The sequence below is a fragment of the Capricornis sumatraensis genome, chromosome 8 (assembly GCF_032405125.1).
Source record: "Capricornis sumatraensis isolate serow.1 chromosome 8, serow.2, whole genome shotgun sequence".
In the NCBI taxonomy this organism is placed as follows: Eukaryota; Metazoa; Chordata; class Mammalia; order Artiodactyla; family Bovidae; genus Capricornis; species Capricornis sumatraensis.
In genome coordinates this window covers 48,885,415-48,908,136 of record NC_091076.1, presented here as the reverse complement: position 1 = coordinate 48,908,136, position 22,722 = coordinate 48,885,415, and the positions used below count along the sequence as shown (strand labels likewise).

Sequence of the window (22,722 nt, the reverse complement as noted above, 5' to 3'; positions counted from 1 at the left end):
ATGGGAGGGCTTCCCTGGTGGCTCAGTTGGTAAAGAATCTGCCTGCAATGCAGAAGACCCAAGTTCAATTCCTGGGTTGGGAAGATCCCCTGGAGAAGGGAACGGTTACCACTCCAGTATTCTGGCCTGGAGAATTCCGTGTACTGTTTAGTCCATGGGCTCACAAAAAGTTGGACATGACTGAGCGACTTTCACTTTATCAGACGGTTGTGAGGAATGTAAGAATTAGGTTTTGCTAAGCCCTTAGAACAGCTTTTGGCACATGGCAAGAACAATTTAATGTTAGTTGCTCAGTTGTGTCCAGCTCTTTGCACCTCTGTGGACCAGGGCTCCCCAGGCTCCTCATTCCATGGAGTTCTCCAGGCGAGAACCCTGGAGTAGATAGCCATTCCTTGCTTCAGGAGATCTTCCTGACCTAGAGATCGAACCAGAGTCGCCTGCATTGCAAGCAGATTCTTTACCCTCTGAGCCACCAGGGAAGCCCAAGAGTTGTTTAAGTAGCAGCTAGTATTAGCTCATTTACTCTTCATCATGACCTTATGAAGTGAACTGAAGTGAAATCAAAGTCGCTAAGTCATGTCTGACTCTTTGCGACCCCATGGACTATACAGTCTATGGAATTCTCCAGGCCAGAACACTGGAGTAGGTAGCCTTTCCCTTCTCCAGAGGATCTTCTCGAACCAGGAATCGAACCCAGGTCTTCCGCATTGCAGGCGGATTCTTTACCAGCTGAGCCACAAGGGAAGACCCATGACCTTATGAGGTAGGACTAATTAGTCCAGCCCCATCCTAGAAACAGGACCTTGAGCACCCGGCACAGGCAGCTTCCTTGTTTATGCACCTGGCATGCGGCTGAGTGCCTGGCTGAGCTATCGCTCTTGCCACCAGCTGCCTTTCACGGAGCCTCGGCCCTCTACCTGTCATGAGCAGTGTCCCAGCAGCACTGGTGGGTGACCTGAGTCTGTGCTCCCCACAGCTGCATACTGAGAAGTGTCAGAATTAGCAGCTTGGTAGGTTATTGTCTTAGGAGAAAATACATCAACAGCAGGAGGAAGAAGGGAGTGAGAGGGAAGAATTTTTTCCCCTTTGTATTCAAAGATTTCAGATCTGCCTGGAAGAATGGAGCTCCTTATTTGCCATACCTTGTCCAACTCTTTTTCATGATCTGGTTGATCTGGGGTCACCGAAAATAGCTCTTTCCTTTTTTTTTCTGATTCTTTAATAGATGGTGAATAAGATGATTCAAGTCTACAAATTAAAATGAATAAAAATTAAACTTGATAAATTGTTATGATTACATTGTTAATTTAGGCCATCGTAGGCTGCAGAGACAGATTATTAATCTGCTGGAGACATTTCTAGTTACACACATGGAAAGTTCTAATACACTCAGGTCCCATAAGTATTTACATATTTAACTGAGTGCAAATAATAGTGTTAGTGAAAATAAAACACTGTAATTAATATGGAATTTCAATTATACATTAAATATTGGCTGAATACTCAATTTGCATATGTAGATAAGATTTTTGTATAAGAAGAAAAAGACTGTTTCATATAATAAAATAGCTTGGGAGCCAGTATAAAAAAGGAAATACACCTGACCTGCTTCTACATTGTGGAAAGGAGCTATGTCAGGATATGTCCGAGGGGAGCAACTACTCCATAAAAGTGATCCAAAATCATTAAATCTGACAGTCTACCCAGAGAAAGCTCAAATAGTCTATTCTTCAGCTGCTCAATTTATAAAATGGAATAGCAACCACATATGGGCACTAGAGAGGAAAGGCAGGAACTAGTATGAAAAGTACACTTTCCACAGGAAATTTGGAGAACTAGAAACAGGTAATGTTCATGTCCACATCAGGGAGATTAGTAAAATAAAAAATCATTGACACATGAAAAATAAAGATAACCATGCTGCCAAAGAACTAAACAGACACTTCTCCAAAGAAGACATGCAGATGGCTAACAAACACATGACAAGATGCTCAACATCACTCATTATCAGAGAAATGCAAATCAAAACCACAGCGAGGTACCGTCTCACACTGGTCAGAAGAGCTGCTATCAAAAAGTTTACAAACAATAAGTGCTGGAGAGGGTGCAGAGGAAAAGGAACCCTCTTACACTGTTGGTGGGAATGCAAACTAGTACAGCCACTATGGAGAACAGTGTGGAGATTCCTTAAAAAACTGGAAATAGAACTGCCATATGATTCCCATTCTGTCATTTTCCTCTATTTCTTTGCATTGACTGCTGAGGAAGGCTTTCTTATCTCTTCTTGCTCTTCTTTGGAACTCTGCATTCAGATGCTTATATCTTTCCTTTTTTTCCTTGCTTTTTGCTTCTCTTCTTTTCACAGCTATTTGTAAGGCCTCCCCAGACAGCCATTTTTATATTTCTTTTCCATGGGGATGGTCTTGATCCCTGTCTCCTGTACAATGTCACGAACCTCTGTCCATAGTTCATCAGGCACTCTATCATATCTAGTCCCTTAAATCTATTTCTCACTTCCACTGTATAATCATAAGGGATTTGATTTAGGTCATACCTGAATGGTCTAGTGGTTTTCCCTACTTTGTTCAATTTCAGTCTGAATTTGGCAATAAGGAGTTCATGATCTGAGCCACAGTCAGCTCCGGGTCTTGTTTTTGTTGACTGTATAGAGCTTCTCCATCTTCTGCTGCAAAGAATATAATCAATCTGATTTCGGTGTACCATCTGGTGATGTCCATGTGTAGAGTCTTCTCTTGTGTTGTTGGAAGAGGGTGTTTGCTATGACCAATGCAGTTCTCTTGGCCAAACTCTATTAGCCTTTGCCCTGCTTCATTCTGTATTCCAAGGCCAAATTTGCCTGTTACTCCACGTGTTTCTCGACTTCCTACTTTTGCATTCCAGTCTGCTATAATGAAAAGGACATCTTTTGGGGGTGTTAGTTCTCAAAGGTCTTGTAGGTCTTCATAGAACCGTTCAGCTTCAGCTTCTTCAGCTTTACTGGTTGGGGAATAGACTTGGATTGCTGAAAGGAAATAGAGGAAAACAACAGAGTGGGAAAGACTAGAGATCTCTTCAAGAAAATTAGAGGTAACAAGGAAACACTTCATACAAAGATGGGCTCGATAAAGGACAGAAATGGTATGGACCTAACAGAAGCAGAAGATATTAAGAAGAGGTGGCAAGAATACACAGGAGAACTGTACAAAACAGATCTGCATGACCAAGATAATCACGATGGTATGATCACTCACCTAGAGCGAGACATCCTGGAATGTGAAGTCAAATGGCCTTAGAAAGCATCACTACGAACAGAGCTAGTGGAGGTGATGGAATTCCAGTTGCACTGTTTCAAATCCTGAAAGATGATGCTGTGAAAGCGCTGCACTCAATATGCCAGCAAATTTACAAAACTCAGCAGGGGCCATAGGACTGTAAAAGGTCAGTTTTCATTCCAATCCCAAAGAAAGGCAATGCCAAAGAATGCTCAAACCACTGCACAATTGTACTCATCTCACACGCTAGTGACGTAATGCTCAAAATTCTCCAAGCCAGGCTTCAGCAGTACATTTCCAGATGTTCAAGCTGGTTTAAGAAAAGGCAGAGGAACCAGAGATCAAACTGCCAACATTCGCTGGATCATCAAAAAAAGCAAGAGAGTTCCAGAAAAACATCTATTTCTGCTTTAGTGACTATGCCGAAGCCTTTGACTGTGCGGATCACAATAAACTGTGGAAAATTCTGAAAGAGATGGGAATACCAGACCACCTGACCTGCCTCTTGAGAAACCTGTATGCAGGTCAGGAAGCAACAGTTAGAACTGGACATGGAACTACAGACTGGTTCCAAACAGGAAAAGGAGTACATCAAGGCTGTATATTGTCACCCAGCTTATTTAACTTATATGCAGAGTACATCATGAGAAACGTTGTGCTGGAAGAAACACAAGCTGAAATCAAGATTGCCGGGAGAAATATGATAACCTCAGATATGCAGATGACACCACCCTTATGGCAGAAAGTGAAGAGGAACTAAAAAGCCTCTTGATGAAAATGAAAGAGGAGAGTGAAAAAGTTGGCTTAAAGCTCAACATTCAGAAAACGAAGATCATAGCATCCAGTCCCATCACTTCATGGGAAATAGATGGGGAAACAGTGGAAACAGTGTTAGACTATTTTTTGGGGCTCCAAAATCACTGCAGATGGTGACTGCAGCCATGAAATTAAAAGATGCTTACTCCTTGGAAGGAAAGTTATGACCAACCTAGATAGCATATTGAAAAGCAGAGACATTACTTTGCCGACTAAGGTCCATTTAGTCAAGGCTATGGTTTTTCCATTGGTCATGTATGAATGTGAGAGTTGCACTGTGAAGAAAGCTGAGCGCCAAAGAATTGATGCTTTTGAACTGTGGTGTTGGAGAAGACTCTTGAGAGTCCCTTGGACTGCGAGGAGATCCAACCAGTCCATTCTGAAGGAGATCAGCCCTGGGTACTCTTTGGAAGGAATGATGCTAAAGCTGAAACTCCAGTACTTTGGCCACCTGATGCGAAGAGTTGACTCATTGGAAAAGACTCTTATGCTGGGAGGGATTGGGGGCAGGAGGAGATGGGGATGACAGAGGATGAGATGGCTGGATGGCATCACTGACTTGATGGATGTGAGTCTGAGTGAACTCCGGGAGATGGTGATGGACAGGGAGGCCTGGGGTGCTGCGATTTATGTAGTCGCAAAGAGTTGTATACGACTGAGTGACTGAACTGAACTGACTGATGATCCAGCAATCCCACTGCTGGGCATACACACCGAGGAAACCAGAATTGAAAGAGACACCTGTACCCCAATGTTCATTGCAACACTGTTTACAATAGCCAGGACTCGAAGCAACCTAGATAGCCATTGACAGATGAATGGATAAGAAAGTTGCGGTACATATGCACAATGTAATATTACTCAGCCATTAAAAAGAATGCATTTGGATCAGTTCTAATGAGGTGGATGAAACTGGAGCTTATTATACAGAGTGAAATAAGTCAGAGAGAAAAACACCGATGTGGTATACTAACACATATATATGGAATTTAGAAAGATGGTAACAATGACCCTATATGTGAGACAGCAAAAGAGACACAGATGTAAAGAACAGTCTTTTGGACTCTGGGAGAAGGTGAGGGTGGGATGATTTGAGAGGGTAGTGCTGAAATGTGTATATTATCATGTGTGAAGCGGATCACTGGTCCAGGTTCGATGCATGAGACAGGGCGCTCAGGGCTGGTGCACTGGGATGACCCTGAGGGATAGAATGGGGAGGGAGGTGCGAGGGGGGTTCTGGATGGGGAACACATGTACACCTGTGGCTGATTCATGTCAATGTTTGGCAAAAGCCACTACTATATTGTAAGGTAATAAGCCTCCAATTAAAATAAATAAATTAATAAAAAAAAACTTTTTTAAAATAAAGATAACCATGCAAGAAACATAGCATGCTTTGCACTATTGCTGGGCTAACCTGATAGTGTCTGGGGTTTTGAGGAATGTACCTACCTGTAACTGAGCATGATTTTAGATTTCCAAAGAGCTTTTAAAATAGTTCCACAAATCAGAAACTTAAGCCACACATACAAACAAAGCAAAATCTGAGAGACGAGAGAAATAACTAATGAAAAGATGGAAAATAAAGGGCTCTTTTAAAATGTATAAATTATACATGTATCCATTCTCCCCCATACTCTCCTCCCATTCAGGCAGAGTTCCTGTCCTATACAGTAGAATCTTGTTGGCTATCCATTTTAATATAGCAGAATGTATATAGATACATGTTTATGTATGGCTGAGTCCCGTTCCTGTCCACCTGAAACTATCACAATATTGTTAGCTGGCTATACTCCAATATAAAATAAAAAGTTTAAAAAATTAGAGGTATAAATTAATAGTGATATCCTTGAAGTGCATGTGTCTGGACTAGACTACTTTTTTTTTGGTTATCAAACATACATGTTAACTCTGTAGAAAACAGAGTTTATCAGAGTATATATACTGCTATAAGTGGTCATCTAGGAAAAACCACTGTTAGCATTTTTGTGTATACTGTCTTTTTTGTCTATGCATATGTGTATAAACACATGTTTCCCATACCATTAGCATGTACTGTACACACTACTTTTCAGACCCATTTTGTTTCCCCTCAGTAATATATTGTGAGCATTTTATCCAATCTTCTCCTAAAACATTATTTTAGGATCAATCTTAAATTTGTCTTCTTTACTATGATTTTAAAATGGTGAAAAATGAAATTTCCTATTTTTAATTCTTTCTAAGCAATTCAGGGAGTGGAATGCTGAACTGAATGGTAGAAACCTCATAATGATCTTAAATTTCAGTGAGTGAGTGGAACAAACATCAAGCTTCAATGTGGACAAGCTCAAGAAGAAAATAATAATCATGTTAACATAAAGACATAAAGGAACTGTCATTTATCATATAAGAAGGGAAGGTAGGAATTATTTTTAATAATTCTCAGAACATCTCAGCTCAAGATGCTTCTACAAGTAAAGAAAAGAAAAAGCTAACAAAATCTTGGCATTAATGAGAAAAGTTTTGAAAATAAATAAAAACATTACAATGCTACTGTTATAAAACTATTGTGTATTTACACTCTGTAGCCTTGGCTGCTTCACCCTAATACAACTGTAAAAAAGAAACAGAATTAAAAAAAAAAAAAAAAGAGGACAGAATCATGTTCAAATGAAAACAAACTAAAAGGATTAGAAATTTTCAATGGGAAAGATGAAGGCTGAGAAGACTATTAAGCTGTTAAAAGGTAAATACCTATTTTTCATCGAATCTCAGAATACTAGAACTGAAGACTATCTCCAAATGAGAAAGATGTAGTTTGGAGACCAAAATATATACCAGCTTAAATAGAAAATGGTAAGCAGGCATAAGTATTGGCCAAATATGCAAATAACTGCAAGATTTTAGATTAAATCATATATTCAAGGAATGTTGGCCATGTCTGGAATTAAAAATTGACTGTGTGAGATAGAGCTCCAGAGAAAATACCTACAATGCTCTTCATAAACCAAAGCTAGACCTGGGCTGAATGGTTTGCTCTTCTAGGAAATTTCTTATGTCTTTAGGCATATACATTCCATATGTGAAGACATTTTTCACCAACTCACCACACTGGAACAGTGTCTTGCACATAATATATTTCCAGTGGATTTATTAATGATCAGTGGTGATGACATATAGCTTGTGTATCTGACCACTCTAAAGCTCATACTGGCTAATATGCATTCTACCACTATTGGTTAGATGGACAAGAGGTTACTTTGGGGAATATTAATTTGCCATTTGAAACCTCAAAGGAAAGCTAGCAGGCCCTACAGCTTTGAAAAAATAATGCTTCCCTTGGTGGCTCAGATAATAAAGAACCTGCCTGCAATGTGCGAGACCCCAGTTCGATCCCTGGGTCAGGGAGATCCCCTGGAGGAGGGCATGGCAATCCACTTCAGTACTCTCACCTGGAGAATCCCATAGTCAGAGCAGCCTGGTGGGCTACAGTCTATGGGGTCACAAGGAGTTGAACATGACTGAGCAACTAACACTTTAAAACAATGTAATCATCTTTCACTAAATATCTATCATCGTTTGGCTATTCAGTTTCTGAAGTCCTATCACTGATCTGGCATTAGCCTTCAGATGTGAGAAGGACTCAAGGTCTACTGAGAATTGGAAGAGCAGGGAATAGTTAGAACAGTCTTATTCACAAACATAAACATTTAATAATCCTCAGCAGTGCCATTTCCTTTGTGGTTATATGGTACATAATTCCTGACTTTAAAAGAGGAAAAAACATCTGCTCTAACAAAACTCTTAATGGAACTGACAAGGTGATGAGTTTGGAGGCCAAAATAAATAAAACATTTATAAGTGAAAAGTTGAAGCTTAAGGCCATCAACATAAAAACATTTGAAAAACATGTAGTAAATCTTATTTATAAACACTGGTAATTAAATATTAGCTCTATACTATTATTCATACAATATTCTGAAGAATAAAAGTTCTAAGAAAGTCTTTGACTTCATAAGTATCCATAATATCAGAACATGCTATAATATTCCAGGTAAGTAAAAACATTGATTTTGAAGATAAAATAATCACTACTTTTATTTTTAATATCTAATATTACCTAATAATTAATAGCATAATAACACAAAACAGACTTTTAATTCCAATTTCAAACATAAAACTCTCAAAATATTTAAGCATAATGTTTTGAACAGTTCTTCTCAGGTTGCTGAATATAACAATATACCTTTTCTTGTTTTCTTGAGTACTTTGGGACTCTCCTAGTTTTAACAGTTCTCTGTGCAACTGCAATCGTTCCATTTCTATAATTCTCAAGAGATCATCACGTGACTGTAACTCACTTTTCACTTCTGAGAGTCCTGCTTCCATGGCCTAAATAAAAACATCAAAAATTTTCAATGCTCACATTTGGATATCATGATGTATGCAATACATTTTAAAATATTTAATATCTATGAAGCATCCTAATTTCAAGTGACCTGATACCTAGTCCTTTGCTGGCTCAGTCTTACAGAATTTCATTCATTTATTCAACAAATATTTACTGAGCTCTTAATTCTGCTCAGCGCTGAGGATACAGACACAGGATCTGTCCTCATGAGCTCATAGTCTAGTGATAAAGAATCATCCACATATGTCCATACTATATGTAAGAAGGAAACATAAAAGCATGAGTACCAATGCATAAAATTTGGATTAATGCAAATAGTTGTGAATGGCCAAGAAAAACCTAATTTCAAACCTGGCCAACAATGTGAATTATAAACTGTGGTCTATGGTTCCATTATTGCCCAACAGTAGCCCAACTTTAGCTGGTAACTAGAAACACCAGCAATCCTGTGAGCCCCGTGTTTTATTTGGATAATAGCAGAGGCTTGAGCAACTTTAGAAGCTGTTGGGAAGGATCCAGCTGGGACAGAGAAGGGTTAATACTGATGGTGTCATGGTGGGTGAGAAGGTGGGTGAGGTGGGTCCCAAAGCACAAGTGAAAGAACTGCCTAAAGGAAAAGAGTCCCGCTGCCCTTTCAACAGGAAAGAAGGAAGGAAGATGGAAAGGAGACAACGCCTTGGGAAGGGGGGGTTAGGAGAGGGGCTATCTGTTGGTTTGTATTTCCCTTGTGAAAGACAAAGGCAATGCCAGTGGAATGAGAGGTGGAAGTGGGTTTGGGAAGGGAACTTCTGAGAGTGAGGAAGGTTCGAGATGGTCTGCAGTGAATCAGTCATCAAAACCATTGCCATTTTTCTGTTCAGTTCAGTGGTTCAGTCGTGTCGGACTCTTTGCGACCCCATGAATCACAGAACGCCAGGCCTCCCTGTCCATCATCAACTCCTGGAGTTTACTCAAACTCATGTCCATCGAGTCAGTGATGCCATCCAGCCATCTCATCCTCGGTCGTCCCCTTCTCCTCCTGCCCCCAATCCCTCCTAGCTTCAGAGTCTTTTCCAATGAGTCAACTCTTCACATGAGGTAGCCAAAGTATTGGAGTTTCAGCTTTAGCATCATTCCTTCCAAAGAACACTCAGGACTGATTTCCTTTAGAATGGACTGGTTGGATCTCCTTGCAGTCTAGGGGACTCTCAAGAGTCTTCTCCAACACCACAGTTCAAAAGCATCAATTCTTCGGCACTCAGCTTTCTTCACAGTCCAACTCTCACATTCATACATGACCATTGGAAAAACCATAGCCTTGACTAAATGGACCTTAGTCGGCAAAGTAATGTCTCTGCTTTTCAATATGCTACCTAGGTTGGTCATAACTTTTCTTTCAAGGAGTAAGCGTCTTTTAATTTCATGGCTGCAGTCACCATCTGCAGTGATTTTAGAGCCCCCAAAAATAAAGTCTGACACTGTTTCTACTGTTTCCCATCTATTTCCTATGAAGTGATGGGACTGGATGCTATGATCTTCGTTTTCTGAATGTTGAGTTTTAAGCCAACTTTTTCACTCTCCTCTTTCACTTTCATCAAGAGACTCTTTAGTTCCTCTTCACTTTCTGCCATAAGGGTGGTGTCATCTGCATCTCTGAGGTTATTGATATTTCTCCCAGCAATCTTGATTCCAGCTTGTGATTCTTCCAGCCCAGCGTTTCTCATGATGTACTCTGCATAGAAGTTAAATAAGCAGGGTGACAATATACAGCCTTGACGTACTCCTTTTCCTGTTTGGAACCAGTCTGTAGTTCCATGTCCAGTTCTAATTGTTGCCTCCTGACTTGCATATAGGTTTCTCAAGGGCCAGGTCAGGTGGTCTGGTATTCCCATCTCTTTCAGAATTTTCCACAGTTTATTGTGATCCACACAGTCAAAGGCTTTGGCATAGTCAATAATGCAGAAATAGATGTTTTTCTGGAACTCTCTTGCTTTTTCGATGATCCAGAGAATGTTGGCAATTTGATTTCTGGTTCCTCTGCTTTTTCTTAAACCAGCTTGAACATCTGGAAGTTCACGGTTCACATACTGCTGAAGCCTGGCTTGGAGAATTTTGAGCATTATGTCACTAGCGTGTGAGATGAGTACAATTGTGTGGTAGTTTGAGCATTTTTTTCGTATTGCCTTTCTTTGGGATTGGAATGAAAACTGACCTTTTCCAGTCCTGTGGCCACTGCTGAGTTTTCCAAATTTGCTGGCATATTGAGTACAGCACTTTCACAGCATTATCTTTCAGGATTTGAAATAGCTCTACTGGAATTCCATCACCTCCACTAGCTCTATTCGTAGTGATGCTTTCTAATGCCATTTGACTTCACATTCCAGGATGTCTGGCTCCAGGTGAGTGATCATACCATCATGATTATCTGGGTCGTGAAGATCTTTTTTATACAGTTTTTCTGTGTATTCTCGCCATCTCTTCTTAATATCTTCTGCTTCTATCAGGTCCATACCATTTCTGTCCTTTATCGAGCCCATCTTTGCATGAAATGTTTCCTTGTCATCTCTAATTTTCTTGAAGAGACCTCTAGTCTTTCCCATTCTGTTGTTTTCCTCATTTCTTTGCATTGATTGCTGAGGAAGGCTTTCTTATCTCTCCTTGCTGTTCTTTGGAACTCTGCATTCAGATGCTTATATCTTTCCTTTTCTCCTTTGCTTTTCACTTCTCTTCTTTTCACAGCTATTTGTAAGCCTTCCCCACACAGCCATTTTGCTTTTCTGCATTTCTTTTCCGTGGGGATGGTCTTGATCCCTGTCTCCTGTACAGTGTCACGAACCTCCGTCCATAGTCCATCAGGCACTCTATCATATCTAGATATGATATGATAAATCTATTTTTCACTTCCACTGTATAATCATAAGGGATTTGATTTAGGTCATACCTGAAGGGTCTAGTGGGTTTCCCTACTTTCTTCAATTTAAGTCTGAATTTGGCAATAAGGATTTCATGATCTGAGCCACAGTCAGCTCTGGTCTTGTTTTTGCTTCTCCATCTTTGGCTGCAAAGAATATAATCAATCTGATTTTGGTGTTGACCATCTAGTGATGGTCAACAATTGTAAAAATTTCCATTTTTACAGATGAGCAAATTGATGTCCAGGCTTGGCCCAAAGTTACATAGCTCATAAGTGGCCGATTCTGCAATGGAAAAATCCAAATCTTTTGTCTACTAGTCCAGTTAGAACATTTAAGACTCAAAAATAATTGTTTCATGAAAAATAAGTAAAACAGACCCGTAGCTTATTGGTAAAGATGGGGGCAGGGCTGCTTTTTGGGCACTGCTAATAAAGACGCTTACTCCTTTGAAGGAAAGTTAGGACTAATCTAGACAGCATATTGAAAAAGCAGAGACATTAGTTTGTCAACAAAGGTCCGTCTAGTCAAGGCTATGGTTTTTCCAGTGGTCATGTATGGATGTGAGAGCTGGACTATAAAGAAAGCTGAACACTGAAGAATTGATGCTTTTGAACTGTGGTGTTGGAGAAGACTCTTGAGAGTCCCTTGGACTGCAAGGAGATCCAACCAGTCCATCCTAAAGGAGATCAGTCTTGGGTGTTCATTGGAAGGACTGATGCTGAAGCTTAAACTCCAATACTTTGGCCCCCTGGTGTTAAGAACTGACTCATTTGAAAAGACCCTGATGCTGGGAAAGATTGAGGGTAGGAGGAGAAGGGGACGACAGAGGATGAGATGGTTGGATGGCATCACCGACTCAATGGACATGGGTCTGAGTGGACCCCGGGAGTTGGTGATGGACAGGGAGGCGGCGATGGACAGGGAGGCCTGGCGTGCTGTGGTTCATGCAGTCGCAAAAAGTCGGAAACGACTGAGCAACAGAACTGAACTGAATAAAGACCATAAAAAACATTATTGATATCTTCAAAAGGTCATTTTTAATAATTCTTTATACATCAATAACAGATTCATTCAAATATAATCCATATATCATAATATTCACCCACTTAAAGTGTATAGTTCAGTGGATTTGAGCACATTCACAAAGTTGTTCAAGTATCATCACAACTTAATTCCAGATTATCTTCATCACAAACGCATTAGCAACCACGCCTCATTTTCCCTTCCTTCTCACCCCCAGAAACCACTAATGTATGTTTTGTCTCTATGGAATTACCTATTCTGCACAATTTAGACAAATAGAATCATACAATATGCAGCCTTTTCATGACTGGTTTCTTTCTCTTGATATAATGCTTTCAAGGTTAATCCATGTTGTAGCATGTAAAGTACTTCATTCCTTTTATTGGCTAATAATTCTTAACTGTATAGATATACCATTTTGTTTGTTCATAAGCTGATAGACATTTGGATATTTCATCTTTTTACTATTATGAATAATGCTGTTATGAAATTCATGTATAAGCTTTCATGTGGATATATGTCTTCTTATTCTTATTAAAAATTTCACAGCTTAGAATTATAATTGTCTATACAGTATAGGACATATGAGGTCCCATACAAATATTTTTTTAAAACCAAAGTCTTAAATATAATATATTGTTTTCCAGGAGACCTAGAGATATTCCTAGCCCCAGATATTCCTAGCTGATTTGGAAATAAGTAGGAAAATATATTCAAATAGATGATTTAATAAACTTCCTGTCTCAAACAGTGCAGATTTTTCAGATGAGATGCAATTCCAAAATAAACAAAAGAAATATGAAATAAGAGATTAACAAATAGACAAATAAACTTTAGGCCTTAGGAAGCATCACTACGAACAAAACTAGTGGAGGTGATGGAATTTCAGTTGAGCTATTTCAAATCCTGAAAGATGATGCTGTGAAAGTGCTGTACTCAATATGCCAGCAAATTTGGAAAACTCAGCAGTGGCCACAGGACTGGAAAAGGTCAGTTTTCATTCCAATCCCAAAGAAAGGCAACACCAAAGAATGCTCAAACTACCGCACAATTGTACTCATCTCACATGCTAGTAAAGTAATGCTCAAAATTCTCCAAGTCAGACCTCAGCCATGGTTATTTAACCATGAACTTCCTGATGTTCCAGCTGGTTTGAGAAAAGGCAGAGGAACCAGAGATCAAATTGCCAATATCTGCTGGATCATCAAAAAAGCAAGAGAGTTCCAGAAAAGCATCTATTTCTGCATTATTCACTATGCCAAAGCCTTGACTGTGTGGATCACAATAAACTGTGGAAAATTCTGAAAGAGATGGGAATACCAGACCATCTGACCTGCCTCTTGAGAAACCTGTATGCAGGTCAGGAAGCAACAGTTAGAACTGGACATGGAACAACAGACTGGTTCCAAATAGGAAAAAGAGTTTGTCAAGGCTGTATATTGTCACCCTGCTTAGCTTATTTAACTTATATGCAGAGTACATCATGAGAAACGCTGGGCTGGAAGAAGCACAAGCTGGAATCAAGATTGCTGGAAGAAATATCAATAACCTCAGATATGCAGATGACACCACCCTTATGGCAGAAAGTGAGGAAGAACTAAAGAGCCTCTTGATGAAAGTGAAAGAAGAGAGTGAAAAAGTTGGCTTAAAGCTCAACATTCAGATAACGAAGATCATGGCATCTGGTCCCATCACTTCATGACAAATAGATAGGGAAACAGTGGAAACAGTGGCTGACTTTATTTTGGGGGGCTCCAAAATCACTGCAGATGGTGATTGCAGCCATGAAATTAAAAGACGCTTACTCCTTGGAAGGAAAGTTATTACCAACCTAGACAGCATATTCAAAAGCAGAGACATTACTTTGCCAACAAAGGTCCGTCTAGTCAAGGCTATGGTTTTTCCAGTGGTCATGTATGGACAAGAGTGCTGGACTATAAAGAAAGCTGAGCACTGAAAAATTGATGCTTTTGAACTGTGGTGCTGGAGAAGACTCTTGAGAGTCCCTTGGACTGCAAGAAGATCCAACCAGTCCATCCTAAGGGAGATCAATCCTGGGTGTTCATTGGAAGGACTGATGTTGAAGCTGAAACTCCAGTACTTTGGCCACCTGATGTGAAGAGCTGACTCATTTGAAAAGACCCTGATGTTGGGAAAGATTGAGGACAGGAGGAGAAGGGGACGACAGAGGATCAGATGGTTGGATGGTAACACTGACTCAGTGGATATGAGTTTGGGTGGACTCCGGGAGTTGGTTATGGACAGGGAGGCCTGGTGTGCTGTGGTTCATGGGGTCACAAAGAGTCGGACACGACTGAGCAACTGAACTGAACTGAACTGAAATAAAGTTTATGTGGATGTCATGCATTACTTTACTCAAATTAAGAAGATATTCTCTGGGCTTCCTGCATTGCAAATTTGCCACCAGGGAGCAATCGAACATGAAACTGCATGTACAGGAGTGGGCCTGCCTTCCTTGGGGAAGAGGGGTCACAAGAGGGTTCTAACTCCAGAACAGCAAAATGCAGTATCACCATGGGTGAGAACTGACAAAAATTCTGTAAAATCTGATAATAATGGAGTCTATTTATGTACTGTCATTAGACAATAATACCTAAAAGCATGACATTTGGAGATATCACTAAGGGATAAAAGGCTTATTTGTGATCCAGCGACACAGATAAGAGAAGTTAAAACGGAAACTTACAATAAATAATGATTTGACATGTTTTTCTAACATGTAGGAATATATGAAAGTTTTTAATTGACAGCCTTATGTAAATTTACTATAGAGTATAAGAAAAAAAGCTTTACTGATATTGATAAATTGAGTTGCTTTTTTGACTTACGTAATATCCCTTTGAATTTAAAGTCAACAGTACAGGGTTGACACAAGAATTGGGGATTTAACTTAGATGTAGTTTTAAAATTTGCATGCTTTTGTATAAAAAGTCAAATCAGTTATTTGCCAATGTGGATGCAAATATTCAGGAAAATGATTATTTGGTACTTGATTCAGTTATTGGAACACTGTCAAGTTTATTTGGGACAACTTGTGTGTGTATGCAAGTCTAAAATTTTAACTGTGAATTTTATAAAGTCTAAATACAGATTAGGTATTCCCAGTGATACTTAATATCCAAATTGAGATGTGCTGCAAGTGTAACATATACACTGGATTTTGAAGGCTAATTATTAAAAGAAATGTAAAATATCTCATTAAAAATTTTTTGACATTGATTGTATGTTGAAATGATAACACTTTGGATATGTGTTGTGCTGAATAAAATTTATTACTATTATATATTAATTTTACCCATTTCTTACGATGTTTTTTAATATGGTTACTAGTAAAGTTTAAATTACATTTGTGTCTTATATTTCTATAGGACTGTGTGGCTCTAATACCTTAATGACACATTAACGAGCAAACAAAAACAGGTCATATTTTTTGGCATACATATTAGAAAAAATACAGAACAATATATTTCTGCCATTGACTACCAAAGGGAAATATTGCACACTTTCAAAATGTGAGTGTAGTGCAACACAGAAAATCAATATATGTAATGGAATAGATGTGTCTGCTGACACATTTCAAGGTTGTAGAAAGACAAGTGAGAAGATGTGATTCTGTGAAAATTCAGATGCAGCTGGCATTAAAGTGTGTTGTTAACAAAAGAGAATTTTATATACAATAAGTGACAGTAATTCAGGCTGAAACGGTTGTCTTTTTAAATGTATGTGCAAGATGTGGAGCACTAACATATGACAGTTTTGCAAAAAGAGATGAGAAACTTGTTTCTAAAAACATGCACTGGTTACAGTGATCATTCACCTCTAATTATTCCCATTTGGTAAAACATAATTTTTGTAAAACAAGTTTAAGGCCCATCTGTTTAGTTAAAAAATTTTTAGACATCTTGAAGGTTTTGAAGCAAATTATTTCTCAAAAGTCTTTTCATTAGAACTATAACACTTTTTTATGTGTGAAACTTAATCCAGAATAATTTGAATTGTTTTTTTTAAACAAGTGAATCCCTTGTAAAGTATAAAATGGAGATGTTTAAATTTACTAATGCTCCTAGATCCAAGGATAAATAAATTAGTTTTTACATGAACAAAAACCTGTAAAACTAATTTTGGGAAACTTTCTCATAGAAATTAGTGGATTATAAATAAATAAATTCCAGTCACAGTAAAATTTATCATTAACTCTGGAAAACATCACAAATACACTTAGAGAATTACTGGTGAAGTCTATGAGAAAAATAACATTTTAAAATTTAAAGCAAGGTTTCTCAGCCCAGCAAAATTTACAATTTGGTCTGTATAATTCTTTGTTGTGGGGTTTATCTTGTGCATTGTGAGACTGTTTAGATGTTTAGCAGCAACCCAGACCTCTACCCACTAAATGCCAATAACACCCCTCTTCTCTGTAGTGATAACCAAAAATGTATTCAAGCATTGCTAATTATCACTGGCAAAGCAAAATCACCTCAGTAGAGGATCACTGATTTAAAGGAACATCAGCTTCCCTGGTGGCTCATGGCTGAGATGGTTAAGAATCTTCCTGCAATGCAGGAGACCTGGGTTCGATCCCAGGGTCAGGAAGATCCCCAGGAGAAGGGAATGGCAACCCACTCCAGTATTCTTGCCTGGAGAATCCCATAGACAGAGGAGCCTGCCAGGCTACAGTCTATGGGATTTCAAAGAGGCAAACACGACTGAGCAACTAACACTTTTCTTTCAGAACAGTTAGGCAATTAAGATAGTTACATTTATAAACTTTAGTATAAGTATCAATCAAAATATTTTATAATTATATTGACTTCTATGAGTAGTTGGGTTTTTATTTTGTTGGTATATATTTAGGAATGTTAATAAATTAAATACATTAATAAATATTTATAAGGAAAAGTCAAAGTGGGTGACATGGACTTTCATTTTTTTAAAAATTTTATTGTTGGAATATAATTGCCTTATAATGCTGTTAGTTTCTGCTGTATAACAACGTGAATCAGCTATATGTATACATAGAGCCCCTCCCTCTTGAGCCTCTCTCCCAACCACCCCCATCCCATCCGTCCAGCTCATCACAGCACCGAGCTGAGCTCCCTGAGCTACACAGCAGCTTCCCACCAGCTGTTTATCTTATACGTGGTACTGTATATACAGCAACATTCCTCTCCCAGTTTGTCCCACCCTCCCTTTCCCCTGCGGGGTCCAGGAGTTCGTTCTCTACATCTGTGTCTCTATTCCTGCTAACATGGACCTTCCTTAGCCCAGACAACCTACAGAGCCTTCTCAGGAGTACAGGTAAGCCCCCCACTCCAACCCTGCAAGTCTGTAAAGATCTTGGGTGAGGGATGAGTCATGGGTTAGAAGGGTCAATCAATATGACAATCGTGCTGAAGGATGGATACCATGGCCTTGGCCATCAGGAGGTTCACGTCCTCTACCTCCCAGTGATGTGTTCACTCTCAGGCTGCACTTTCTCACTTGTGCACAGGAGTCCAAGTGTGACAGGGTGAGCAGCACAGGCTTACGGTGCTTATGCAGAGAGAGCAGGGGTTGTGATCTGGACCGGGAATGTTAATTTATTAATGCTTCTCAATGCACACTCTTCCTCCATTTGCAGCCTTCTTTAACAAGATTCTTCAGTGTACTTCTTGGAAAAGTATAAAAGATGAAGTTCTGAGAAGGAGAAAAGTGGGGTTGATGAAGGAAAGCATTACAGAGAAAGTCAGTCACGCTGCCATGAAAGGGGAACAGAACCTCTTCCTAGAATACTGGGTAAGAATAGAGATTACTATTCCACATGTGAGCCAAGAACCAAAAGCTGAATCTCCATCTATAAAAGACAATGTTCTTGGGCTGTAATAAGTCCAAAAAGAACTCTTTTGGGGGAGATTAAAAGGAATTAATGTTCTTAAAGAATCAGGATCTCACTAAAAGGTAGAACCAAGCTTCATAACTAGAGCTATGGAAGAAATATGTTTCAGGCAAACCAATGAAAACAGAACAAAATAGGTCAGAGTAGAAAACAGATTCCTACGGACCAGAGCCAAAAACACCTCAAGAAGGGGCAAAGAGAAGTCCTCAGTCTGAGCAGGATGACCTGAAACAAGGGGAGAATATTCAGGTAATACCCAGAAAAACAATTTCATTTATCAACTGTGTCCCTGCTGCAGGATCCAACCAGTACAAAGACAGCTGCTGCTGCTGCTGCTAAGTCACTTCAGTCATGTCCAACTCTGTGCGACCCCATAGACGGCAGCCCATCAGGCTCCCCCATCCCTGGGATTCTCAAGGCAAGAACACTGGAGTGGGTTGCCATTTCCTCCTCCAGTGCATGAAAGTGAAAAGTAAAAGTGAAGTCGCTCAGTCGTGTCTGACTTCTAGCGACCTCATGGACTATAGCCCACAGGCTCCTCCATTCATGGGATTTTCCAGGCATGAGTACTAAAGTGGGGTGCCATTGCCTTCTCTGACAAAGACAGCTGCAAAGATGTAAATATAAGTTGCCTTTAATGCAGGGCCAGAGGTGTGACCAGTGGCTCCTATCCTGGGAGATGAAGGGGAAGCAGGCCCCGAGGTGAAGGGAAGCCCGTGAGAACTGCATGAACCGCAAACCCAGCTCTGCCAGCACTGCGGGGCTGATGGTGAGCTGAACACCAGACGAGCCCTAGACCAGAAGAGGAGGTGCTCGTCTCATTCAGCTTCTAGAGAAGCCAGAGAAAACAGCATCAATGTCTTTTCTGTTTCTAGAAACTGTATGAGTTCCTCAGCATTTAGTATTTGTGGTTTAGCTTGGCTTGCTTGTTTACATCTTTCTCCCGTGCATTAGAATAACACCCCCTCCTCCAATGGAGCTGGAGTTAGGGGTGGGGAGCTTCTCTGAGAAATGCCACAGGGCAGGAGAAGCTGGGAGTCTGTGTTCTGACAGAAGACGGATGTAGAGAAAGAAGGGCAAGAATGAGGCCCACGTGTCATCTCACAGAGTGTCATCTTACAGCGCAGCAGGAGGAGGGAGGCAGCTGACCCAACACTGAGAAATGGCCCTGGAAGAAGAGCCTGAGGCGGAGTATCTTAGAGAAGCGCTCAGGTGGTGACCTGGGGCCGCGATCACCACCTGGGTGGTGACCTGGGGCCGCGATCACCACCTGGGGAGGAAGAGAGACTCAGAAATGGGCTGACACCGAGGAATCGGTAGAAAGAGGCCAAAGATTTGCAGGAGGGAGGTCTGATGGAGACTGGGAGAGAAAACCATTGAACGTCTCAAGTGACTGGGACAGCCATGAATATCAAGTACACACTTCGGCAAGAAGTTGGTGATGAAGAATTTTAACGAATGCTACATAACCTTCTTAGTGGTTCCAAGAGAGAGACCCCCCCCAAAAAAAAAAAAGAAAAAGAAATATATTTGAGTTAAAAAAATTAATCCTTGGAAAAACCATTGATCATATCTATTAATATGGAGTCACCTAAAAAAACAAAACTCTGGGCTACTATTTGGTAAACCATTATGATAAACCTAACAGTGATAAATCACAGGGAACGATCTGCATGCCTTTCACCGAGGTGATTAGAGGGTCAAACCCTTATGGTTTCCTGACAGTCAGAGGCACAAGGGTCAGAGAACGAACACTGGGTTCAGAGGGTGTGCAGTGGCTAAAGAGGCACGGCGTTTAGGAACAGAGGTCTGTGAGAGATCCCTGTCCCACTGCGCTGGTAATCACTACTGCATTGCTGAAGATCCCAAGAGCACCTAGCGGGGCACAGTACTCACAGGATCACTAAATTCACTCATCAAGTAGGAATTACTTATTAAGAGGAAATGTGAACTGAATTTACATGTGTAATAAAAAAATTACCTTTCTAATCCATATACCTGTTGAATCATCATTTGTATAACTCAACGGCAGTATCAGTTGAAAAATAAATAAATCTTTACCTGGCACTGTCTTTGGTACATTTTCAGTTCTTGTAAGAGCTTCTGATTTTCATCTTGTAACTTATTCCTGCTTAGTGCTATTTCACTCACAGCTGATTTTAATTTTTCAATAATGAATTCATCTCTTTCACTGGTTTCACAAGTGGAATCCGGTTCACATACCAGCCGCGGAATTTCAGGGCTGCTGTCTTCTACGCTCTGTTTCTTACCATTTAGCTGAGTGTGGTAACTTTGTGCCTGTTTCTGAGAAATTTGAAACCTCTGTCAGTGAAGTGGGGAATATCTAAGCTTATATATAAAGTTCAAGAGTGACAGAAAAAATTTGGAAAAAATCTTTAAATATATTATTAGATAATGAAGCTCTGTCCTTCATAATTCAGACTTCTATTTATTCTAAAACCTCAATTTCAGATGGCATAAAGAGAAGTCATATTTCTATAATCTCAGAGCAAAGATGCAGAGTAGGGTAGAGGGCTTTGAGTAGGAAATGCTTATTCAGCAAAAAATAAAATACAGAAGATATGAAAAAGGGGAAAAAAGTATGGATTTAATTATGCAATAGTTGAAAATGTCTCTATGACCAAAAATAAACAAACAAATCTGGATTGTAGAAAAAAGGTGTCAACACATATAACAACACATGTAATTCCCAAAGCACAAAAACTTCTACACATCATAAGAAAAAGACAAAGATCAGAAAAGAAAAGTGGGCAAAGTTTGTGCACAGGCAATTCACAGAACAGGAAATGAAAAAGGCTAAGAAACACATGAAGAGATGCTCGACCTCACATGCAGCCAGAGAAACATAAAGCAAATCAAGCCAACATAACTATCAGCATCTCAAGTTGGTAAAAACCAAAAGACTGATATTCCATGTTGGCAAGACAGGAATAGTCTTTGACTGTTCATGAAATGTAAATTGCTATAATTTTTTTATAAAACATTTGATAATATTTATTAGAAATTTGAATGAACATACCCTTTGGCTCAACAAACACTTCTAAGATTTTTATTTAACAAAATGAGAGTATTGGTATTTATAGATGTTTATACAAGGACACTTGTTACAATACTGTGTAACAGCAGAAAACTGGGAACAACCTGAGTGTTCATTAATAAAGAAATGTTTGAAGGAATTATGGTATATCTACTATATACTATGGTGTATATGATATATATATATATACACATATATATATACCAAATACTATGAAATATAATTAAGCAGTGACTCAAAAGGCTATGCATAGCTTATTAAGTAAAAAAGCAAAATTTTAAAAAGAAACATATATAATTTCCATGCAAACAGATTTTCATATGTGAACAAACAAAAGAAAAATTATGTGAAGATAAACACCTAGTTGTTTACAGTGTTTGTATTAAATGGATAAGAATGGAGTAGAGGATGAAGTTAGCAATTTTGTCAGATTATTTTGTGGTGTTGAATTCAGGGAACATGTATAACATATTGAAGTAACTTAAAGAAAGAATGAAAAGGAAGTATATACGAAACAAACAAAACAGTGTCTTCACTTCAGTTCAGTTCAGTCACTCAGTCATGTCTGACTCTTTGCGATCCCGTGAATTGCAGCACGCCAGGAATACCAGAGCACCTGACCTGCCTCTTGAGAAACCTGTATGCAGGTCAGGAAGCAACAGTTAGAACTGAATATGGAACAACAGACTGGTTCCAAATAGGAAAAACAGTACGTCAAGGCTGTATATAGTCACCGGCTTATTTAACTTATATGTAGAGTACATCATGAGAAACGCTGCGCTGGAAGAACCACAAGCTGGAATCAAGATTGCCAGGAGAAATATCAATAACCTCAGATATGCAGATGACACCACCCTTATGGCAGAAAGTGAAGAGGAGCTAAAAAGCCTCTTGATGAAAGTGAAAGAGCAGAGTGAAAAAGTTGGCTTAAAGCTCAACATTCAGAAAATGAAGATCATGGCATCCAGTCCCATCACTTCATGGGAAATAGATGGGGAAACAGTGGAAACAGTGTCAGACTTTATTTTTTGGGGCTCCAAAATCACTGCAGATGGTGATTGCAGCCATGAAATTAAAAGACGCTTATTCCTTGGAAGGAAAGTTATGACCAACCTAGATAGCATATTCAAAAGCAGAGACATTATTTTGCCAACAAAGGTCTGTCTATCCAAGGCTATGGTTTTCCCGGTGGTCATGTATGGATGTGAGAGTTGGACTATAAAGAAAGATGAGCACCAAAGAATTGATGCTTTTGAACTGTGGTGTTGGAGAAGACTCTTGAGAGTCCCTTGGACTGCAAGGAGATCCAACCAGTCCATTCTGAAGGAGATCAGCCCTGGGATTTCTTTGGAGGGAATGATGCTAAAGCT

At 39.5% G+C, this 22,722-nt stretch overlaps 1 protein-coding gene across 1 annotated transcript in view; it reads right to left on the bottom strand.

Moving 5' to 3' along the window:
* DEUP1 (deuterosome assembly protein 1) overlaps positions 1-22,722 on the bottom strand; it is a 127,478-nt gene that overhangs the window by 61,962 nt on the left and 42,794 nt on the right. The window contains exons 6-8 of the mRNA XM_068977397.1: positions 20,356-20,598; positions 8,317-8,462; positions 1,143-1,248 (exon numbers count right to left, since the gene is read on the bottom strand). Of these exons, the coding sequence (XP_068833498.1) occupies positions 1,143-1,248; positions 8,317-8,462; positions 20,356-20,598 (495 nt within the window). The remainder of the gene's footprint in view (positions 1-1,142; positions 1,249-8,316; positions 8,463-20,355; positions 20,599-22,722) is intronic.